Raw genomic sequence first — 9,409 nt, 5'->3', positions numbered from 1 at the left:
TGTTTGTAAAGCAAGTTTCATAGTACATTACCACACATTATAGTTTTCTGTTCCTTTTAGTTTTTGTGTGATTAAAGATGCACCAGAAGTGTCACTTGGATGCAGATATAAAGGATCATTAAATTCAAATTTACTAATCTTAATAATACCAATAGAATTAGCGGAACTATCATCAGACATGGTTACAGTAACAAGTAAAAATCAAATAAACAATAAGAAAAACTGTAAACATAATATCAAGCAAATTTAGATAAACAGTAAAAACAAAGCATGCAAAAACACACAGAACTTAATCATGCAGTTCTAAACATATAATAGCACATAAAACCCCAATAAATTCAGGGTCCAGACACCTATAAGGAAGAAGAATACAAACCCTAAATGGACTGTCTACTAGCCAGGCAACCTGCAATATGTAATAAAACATAAATATACACAATATAGAGAAATAGAAAGACACGGAGATACAGAAAAGAGTAACAGTGTCAAGAAGACAGTTCTTCTTGACTACTCCAACGGCTGCAAGAGAATTTGGAATGAGATAGATAGAGACAGGGTTTCACACCAATCTTGTTGGCAGATCAAGGATATCTATCTCCCAAAAACCTCACGAATATGACACAGATAAGTTGGAAAATGAAAGAGAACTTACAGTGAGTTCATTCTTTTTCTTAAAAGAATGAAAGATAAAGAAACAGAAACAAGATCAGCAGCAGAAGAACAAACTAGGGTTTGAAGAAACCCTAATTTACCAGATTTAGGGTTTTCAATAAGAAACCCTAGATCTAACCAAGATGAACCAGTAATTGCACCCACAGATCTTTGTCGAACCCAAACACAGTAATAGTTGTTAAATTTTCAACCGATCTTGAAAGAAACAACCGAAGAACAGAAACCCTAATTTTCAGATCTAAAAATTAGAAATCAATCGAACATCAGATCAAAAGATATCAAACCTTTCCGCTCTGATACCATGAAGAAATACACAAAGAACACAACAATATAAACCTTCAATCATAGAAGGTTAAACTCTCCAATCACAGGAGATCAAACTATGAACCCAAATTATTAAAAACGGAAACAGTAAACCAATATACAATTACCATATTCAGAACCCTCACAAGTTCATCAAAGATTATGAACTTATCACTCAAATAACAAGAACAGATCAAAACCCTAATTTGAGAGAAAACGATATCGAATCAGATGAAAAAACAGATTGAATTTATAAATTAAAGGAAATAAATTAAATATATATAATTTAGAGAAATTTCATCCATGTCCTCCAAGTCTTCAAGTCTTCAATTCAGCTTAAGCACATAAGTTTTTATTTTCAAGTTTCTGCCCCAAAATCAACTCTGGAATAATGACTGCAAGACTCCTCCACATTAATTTTTCTTAACCCATAAATAAATAAAAACACTTAAACCAAAAACATGTTTAGTTTGTAATCATATAATTTCAATAGTTTTGTTGTGGAGTGGTGGATTTGTTGGATGTTTCCAAATTGTTTAGTTCGATTTGTTAGTTGTTAGGTTTAGTTGGTCTCTGGTTAGTGATCGAACATGTATTTGTCACGGAGACTGAGTACACATTGATTGCAATGAATGAGAGTTTAAGAACTTAACGGTTTTAACACTCTAGTTCAGTTACCATGAATAACCCTAATTGAGATAATGATCTAGGCAGGATAGTTAAACTTAGTCCACCATCGTTGGTTTAACTGTAACGATGGCCCAGAGGTTTTGTAGGGCTTTTGTTCAAAGAACATACCAATTACAGTAGTTTGTATTCGTAGTTTTGGATTAGTGGTAGTCGAGTATCCAAAACGTGATACTTAATGAATGAGATTAGAGTTTGTATTTATAGTAAAATCCTACCCTATATATTCTAACTAAGCATAGATTCTCTTAAGTACTAAGCATAGATTCACCTTAAGTACTTTCCATATTAGAAAAGGTTTTACGACTTATTTTAGAATAAAATTGTAACTTGTATTGCGCAAAGCAAGATTGCGGTGTGCACCAAGTATATGTGTGCTCATATTATTGGCGCATGACTTAACGAATAAGCGTCTACTGGCACTTAATACATACGATCGCTTAATGTTGAAGTACGCGTATCATTACTCAGGTTCTATAATTTGGTTTCTTTTGTTAGCTTTTGAAGTTGTTTTGTCGTCACAGTTTAACTCGGTTGTAGTGTAGGTTTTTCGTTTTTTAGTTTCTAGCTTAACCGTTATAACATTGTATTTTTGTTCAGTTTGATTATGATGATTAAGCCTTTGTCTATCGTATTCGTAATTTTAGTGGAAAATTACGAACTCACAGTTCGTTATATTCGTACACACGTGAATGTTCAACATATACGGAGTAATTATTTCATCAAACTGGGCCATTAGAAACTTCACAAAAGTTTACGTATAGAAGAATTTTGGGCCCCAAATGTATTAGAGCCAAATTTGGGAAATTGATCAAAATACACTTTTTTTTAGGCTTCAAACAAAATACACTTTTTTTAAAAAAATTGTCTTTTTACACCATTCGGTAGACGGGATTCCGTCTACCACCTTTATCTGTCATCTACTACCATTTTTACAAAGTAGTCGACGGTGAGATAAAGGTGGTAGACGAATTCCCGTCTACTGGCAGGGTTAGTAGACAGCGAGAACAAAGCAGTAGACAGACATTTACAAAGTAGTCGACCGTCTACTGCCTTGTTGTTGCTGTCTACTGCCTTGTTAGTGTCTACAAGGCAGTAGATAGCAACAAATAACAAGGCAGTAGACAGCAACAACAAGGCAGTAGACAGCAACAACAAGGCAGTACCACCTTTATCTGTCGTCTACTACCATTTTTACAAAGTAGTCGACGGTGAGATAAAGGTGGTAGACAGAATTTACAAAGTAGTCGACCGTCTACTGCCTTGTTGTTGCTGTCTACTGCCTTGTTGTTGCTGTCTACTGCCTTGTAGACACTAACAAGGCAGTAGACAGCAACAACAAGGCAGTAGACGGTCGACTACTTTGTAAATGTCTGTCTACTGCTTTGTTCTCGCTGTCTACTAACCCTGTCAGTAGACGGGAATTCTGTCTACCACCTTTATCTCACCGTCGACTACTTTGTAAAAATGGTAGTAGACGACAGATAAAGGTGGTAGACGGAATCCTGTCTACTGAATGGTGTAAAAAGACAATTTTTTAAAAAAAAAGTATATTTTGTTTGAAGCCTAAAAAAAAGTGTATTTTGAACAATTTCCCTTTATTTGAGGCCAATTTTGCTCCACAACTTTATTTAGCACAATTTTGGGTCACGTGTTTGAGCCCAATCTTCCGTCACACATGTGTTTGAGCTCAATTTTGCATCACAACTTGTATATAAAGGTGACGCCATTTTGATCTCAATATGGTTAATTTTGGGTGTATGATAAGAAGGAAATGTTGAAGTAATGTTGATGTAGAGTGTGTTAATTAAGACATGAACTTAATGAAATAATTGTCGGGAGTAGTATAAGGAAACAATAAAAATGTCCACCTTTACAAATTTCTATATATTAATGAAGGAGAATTCTTGTATGAACCGCTAATGAATTACTGAGTAAATTATTATCTATTTCGTTTCTCTTTTTAATATTATTGGTCTACATAATTATCTGGAATTTGATCATATTCTAAAAAAAATAAAAATTGTGATTATAATCTTTTTCTTTCTTGTGAGCATTTTAATATATATGTGGCCGTAATAATACAACTTTGTTTTTTTTTTGTTGGCAAAAAGACGATAACATTAAAAACGAATCCGAAGATCAACTGTACAACCGGTACAATGAGATCCAAAACGAGCAGCACCTAACTAAACAACCTACACTAACGAGCTCACCAACTGGGTGAAAACTCTCGCTAATACAAGTAAAAAAGCAGGCAAAGGCTAAAACAACAGGACTCAATATATCGGCTATACTAGGACATTACCAACAAACTAACGAGGGTGACCAAGAGAACACCAGTCACCTCGCAACAAACAAAATACACCAAACAAAAAAGGAACCGTCTTCCTCCATCACAAGGCCACCGGAAAAGCAATCGGAAAAAACCCGACAGCCACCCCCAAGGCTGCCATGACCACACCCGAGGAAAGAAAACGTCACCAGGGGTCCGATCCGAAAACACAATCAAGAAGGATCTAACCGCACCCACAACCAAAAAAGGCAGACCAGAAAAGAACCTCAGCACATAACCCGTCTCGCAACAAAAAGCCAAAGCCAGGAACCAAAAAACCAACATCGCAGCACCCTCGAAAACCAGAATGTCATAAAACATTCGCCGCCTGGCTCCAAGAAAACAAAACGGCGCCGGGAAACCCAACATCGGCAAAGAAAAAGCCGGCGAGACCACAACCACACCCGAAATCACAATCACCACAGAACCACAAAATGAGAAGACAAAAAGCCATCGGCAAACGAGAGAACGTCGCCCAACCGGTGGTCGAAGGTAAAAACCGTCGAGATTCCGGCGAAGCAAAAGTAGCCGGAGACGTCGCAGGGGAAATGAGGCCGACGAGCAAAAGATGATGAAACTTCGAGACAACCCATCAATCTACGAAGACCACTACGAGAACGGCAGCGAGCCAACGAAACAACCAACGGAAAGTCCTTCCGTTCGCCGGAAAAGGAAAAGAATAAAAAAGGCCGGACCACCGGCGAGATGCTGGTGGCCAGAAAACGGACAGTATTCAGTGGGCTACAAAACTGATTGTTGGAATAAGTTTGGTTATGAAATTAAATGTGAAAATAAAAGATGGCAGGTGACGGAGAAAAAAGAAGTAAGTTTAAAAGAAGTAAGATCAAAGATGGATTGTGGAACTTGGTTGTTGGGAGTGAGATAAAAGAGAGAAAAAAGACGTCAGAAAAGTTGGGTGAGGGAGGTATGGTGGTGGAATAAGTGGTGGACGGTGGTAGATTAGAAGGAATTCAAATTAAAGTTGGGGTGGGGGAAAACCCGAGGTTGAGAGTATTTCACCCGTTTGTGGTAGCGTGTTGTTACAACTTTATTGTATCATCTTATAATAAATATAGTTCGGCTCTACCTGCTTTTTGTTGAATAAAGTTCAACCGTCACTTTCCTCCTCTAGCGACGTTAGGTCTGATCGGCTTCTCCGGTCACAATTCTGACGAACATGCGACGATTTCGGGTGGTTTTTCGTACGGGATCTGTTTGTGGGCTGCAGTTTGGGGTTGCTTGCTTTGGTTCTTCCATTCCGTTTGTTGGGGTCAGATAACTCTTGTCATTTCTTTGTCTTCGCTGCCTCTTTTCCGGATTAGGTGTTTTGGGTGGGTGTAGGCGACGAGCTCTAGCGAGCTCTATACCCATTTTGGCCGGTTTCGGTTTATAGGTGGTAGATCTTAGATCTGTTGAGATGATGGTTGTAGTGGTTTGTGTTTGTTGAAACCCGTTAATTCCAGTCATCCCGCGACTGCAGCGGCTATCTTCGACGGTTGGCGAATGCTGGCGGCCTTGGTTGGTTGCTAGTGGTCGCTGGTGGTCCTAGGTGGCTGTAGGCGGCTGCACTTGGTGGCGGCTGGAGTTTTACGGGTTTGTAATGTCTTTAGAAAATTTGGTGGAAATGGTCCGGTGTCTCTACAGTTTGATTCTACTTTGGGTTCTGTTCGGGTGCTGCTCGTTCGGTTCATTCATTCCGTTTTTTCCCGTCGTCGAGTCTTTAGTGTGCTTGATGTTGTTGCCGGCGTTGTTGACTTTGTTAACTTCGGTAAATAGGCCTCGGGTTAGGTGTTCTTGGGTTGCCCGGTGATTGGTTTGAAAGTGCGGTTTCTGGGGAGTGATATTGCGGGGTTGGATACGGCGTCGGGGTTATATATTTTTTTTCAGGCTTAGGTTTGGTGGTTTGTTTGTATGTTTTTCCATTTGTAATTTCAACTGTGCTCGCTCGGCCTTTCAATGTTATCGTTCATAATGTTTAGAACGAACCGAGCGAGACTCAACGAGTTTTGGTCGTCTGTGACCAACACTTTCAATACAGATCGTCATGATCTGTTCAATGTTGTTTCAGTAATGCCTTTGTTCTATTTATATATATAGTGGTAGGATCAAGAGGGAACTAACCATTCGGGGGGAAGCGGGGGGAAGCAAAAACTTTTTTTTTTTCGTTTTTTGAAAAAACTTTGTTCACGAACATTATAGATGAGATGAAAATATGAACATTTAGTAGAGACACTTTGTGATAAATGTTTTTATTTTGGCGGGAAAACGCTCGAAGAAGTAACATATAACAATTATCGTGTTTTTCGAGCGTATTTTGAGGTTTTAGCTATTGGGGTTTAGATATTAGGGTTTAGATATTAGGGTTTAGAAATTTAGGGTTTAGGGTTTAGGGTTTAGATTTAGGATTTAGATTGAGTTTTTAACACGAACGGTTTAGAGTTTAGGGTTTAGGGTTTAGGGTTTGGTGTTTTGGGTTTATGGAATAAACCCAAAACACTAAACCCTAAACCCTAAACCCTAAACTGTAAATCGGGCTAAATTTTACTTCACAAAACATGGAAAAAAAACGTTCATATTCTTCACGAACAATATTATCTTGAATGTTATTTTTGTCGATCGTTTTTCCGCCTAAATAATAACATTCATCACGAAGTGTCTCTTCTAAATGTTCATATTTTCGTGTGATCTTGATGCCGGAAAAAAAAATTCAAAAGAAAAAGAAATTTTTTTTTTTTTTGCTTCCCCCGCTTCCTCCCGATTGGTTACTTCCCTATTGATCATGCCCCTATATATATGTGTGTGTATATATATATATATATATATATATATATATATATATATATATATATATATATATATATATATATATATATATATAATATATATTTTTTCGCTAATAAAAAAATATAATAAATATAGTATTACTCCGTATTAATTATGGGGGATGATTCTCACACACACTTTTTTGATCCTCACACACCTATTTTAACTTTTTTACTCTTCTAATAATACTCAATTGGTGTGTGAGGATCAAAAAAGTGTGTGTGAGAATCATCCCCCATTAATTATGAGTATTAATATTAATATTAATTAATTATATATTTGTAGAAATCGCATATACTGAGTTAGTAAATCATGTACTAATAATGTTATAATTATCCAAGTACGTGTATCATAAATTCTATGAACAAACCAAAAGGAACACTTTCTTTTCCTAATCCATTTTGATGCATCTAGATAAGACTCTTACTCTCCAACTCTGCCAAGCTGGAATCATATGGTTTGCCAACCCAAGTCAAACTCTTCACTCGTCCTAAACATAATCACTAACTAATCACTTAATAATTTACAACTAATTAATTAAATCCAATTATTACACCCTTCTAAAACTATGAAAACATACCTTAAATAATAAATAATTTACAATAATTTATCCCTAATATATATGATATAGATAGAGATGGAGATAGAGATATATCTACATGATGCTGATATGCAAGTACGTATGGATCATATCGGAGTATTATCTGTTTTAACAACACTTCAATTTTCATGCACGTACAGATACAAGTATAAATAGAAAGACAATCATCTTTTTCCTCAACCTGACAAAACAACGTTGTTACTCAAAATTAAGACATAAAAAAAGGCTAAACATGGCTGAAAAACTTGTAGTCACTTTGATGGTTGTTTATTTTTTCATGGTTAATGCAAAGGCAGACACAACCATTGGCAACTTCAACCAAGATTTCAACATCACATGGGGTGATGGACGAGGGAAGATGCTTAACAACGGTCAGCTACTGACGTTATCTCTAGATAACTATTCGGGATCAGGGTTCCAGTCCAAGAACCCGTATTTGTTTGGAAAGATGGATATGCAACTAAAGCTCGTCCCCGGCAATTCAGCTGGCACTGTCACCTCATTTTACGTACGCTTAGTTACTTTACCCTTTTTATTAAAAAACACGTAACATATTGCGAGAAAAAAAAAACTAACGAAAGTGAGTTTTCTTTTCCTTTAATTTTTTTTTTTTTTTTTTTGGTGCAGTTGTCTTCTGATGGATCAAATCATGATGAGCTCGATTTTGAATTTCTTGGTAATCTTAGTGGAGATCCTTATATACTTCAGACAAATGTGTTTGTTCAAGGCCAAGGCAACCGAGAACAAAAGTTTTATCTTTGGTTCGACCCCACCAAAGATTTTCACACTTACTCCATTTTATGGAATCCAGAAACCATCATGTAAGTGTTAAGTTTTAAGTATTTACAATATCATGACTTGTTGATTAGGATTTGGGTTAATTAATTCATTAGTTGAGTTTATTAATGCAGATTCTTTGTTGATCAAACGCCTATTAGACAATTCAAGAATTTGGAATCATATAATGTTCCTTTTCCGAACAAACAACCTATGTGGATAAAATCTAGTTTGTGGGACGGTTCGAATTGGGCTACGAGAGGTGGCCTAGTGAAGATTGATTGGACCCAAGCTCCCTTCACTGCATCCTATAGGAACTTTGTGGCACAAGTATGCCAAAAATCGTCTTCATGTTCTAACAAATCGTGGATAACAGAATCGTTAGATAGTTCGAGTGAAGGAAAAATGAAATGGGTGCAGAAGAATTACATGATCTACAACTATTGTACGGATGCAAAGCGTTTTCCTGAAGGATTGCCTGTCGAATGTAAATACACATGAAGAAGTTGGAAATATGATCTATGAAAAGCAACATTTAAAAAGTCTATCTATATATAGATTTATAGTGTAAAGTTTATTTATTTGGCATATGAAATTATTATTTTTATTATTATTCATTAATAAGCACGGGTTCATCCGATCTTTGTTCTTTTTCACCTTTGGTGAATGGTCTTGATTCTATAGAAGTTTTTTCGGTTTTCGCCAAAAAAGATTTCAAAAGTTGACTTCTACTTGACAACATTCCCACATTTGTCATTACTTCCGCTTATTAGGTCATGTCATGTACTGTTCCAATGTTTCAAATCTTAAACCTAAAATGTGCTACAACTTAACAGTGTGTATTTCACATTTTTGGACACTTGAAACATGTAACTTTTAACTTTCAAGGAATAGTTGAGCAACCACACACTTGAAACATGTAAAAATAGTTAGCTATTTACATTACCAAGAATATCTAATATCTATTCGGCCTAATCCACCCTCCACACAAATCCTTATGCATTGAACTAGAAAGAAAGAAATATCAAATTTACTAATTACTACACATTAACGGGATGTTTGAGTTTGCGTTTTGAAAATTGTTTATGCGTTTAAGATAACTAAAATCAAATAATCAGCTATATCAAAACGTGTTCTAAATTAATAGTATTTGGAATTTGGATTTGATTATACAGTTTGACAACGCAATAATCAAATAATCAGTCAAATAA

The 9,409-nt window shown here is 36.1% G+C and overlaps 1 protein-coding gene across 1 annotated transcript; it reads left to right on the top strand.

Moving 5' to 3' along the window:
• The first annotated feature begins 7,653 nt into the window (after positions 1-7,653).
• On the top strand, positions 7,654-8,825 carry LOC139887758 (xyloglucan endotransglucosylase/hydrolase protein 24-like). The gene is made up of 3 exons (XM_071870815.1): positions 7,654-7,929; positions 8,049-8,242; positions 8,333-8,825. Exons 1-3 carry the CDS (start codon positions 7,654-7,656, stop codon positions 8,697-8,699), a joined length of 837 nt encoding a protein of 278 aa, XP_071726916.1. The 3' UTR covers positions 8,700-8,825.
• The last annotated feature ends 584 nt before the right edge of the window (positions 8,826-9,409 follow it).

Source organism: Rutidosis leptorrhynchoides, chromosome 2, assembly GCF_046630445.1.
Source record: "Rutidosis leptorrhynchoides isolate AG116_Rl617_1_P2 chromosome 2, CSIRO_AGI_Rlap_v1, whole genome shotgun sequence".
Classification (NCBI taxonomy): domain Eukaryota; kingdom Viridiplantae; phylum Streptophyta; class Magnoliopsida; order Asterales; family Asteraceae; genus Rutidosis; species Rutidosis leptorrhynchoides.
Note: the sequence above shows the minus strand (reverse complement) of the source record. Positions and strands in the feature narration are given on the sequence as shown.

Bases quoted from the DNA above. Each gene is read 5' to 3' on its own strand.
- LOC139887758 (XM_071870815.1), top strand. From the start codon at position 7,654: ATGGCTGAAAAACTTGTAGTCACTTTGATGGTTGTTTATTTTTTCATG. The intron at 7,930-8,048 runs GTACGCTTAGTT...TTTTTGGTGCAG, and splicing joins GCACTGTCACCTCATTTTAC to TTGTCTTCTGATGGATCAAA. The intron at 8,243-8,332 runs GTAAGTGTTAAG...TTATTAATGCAG, and splicing joins TGGAATCCAGAAACCATCAT to ATTCTTTGTTGATCAAACGC.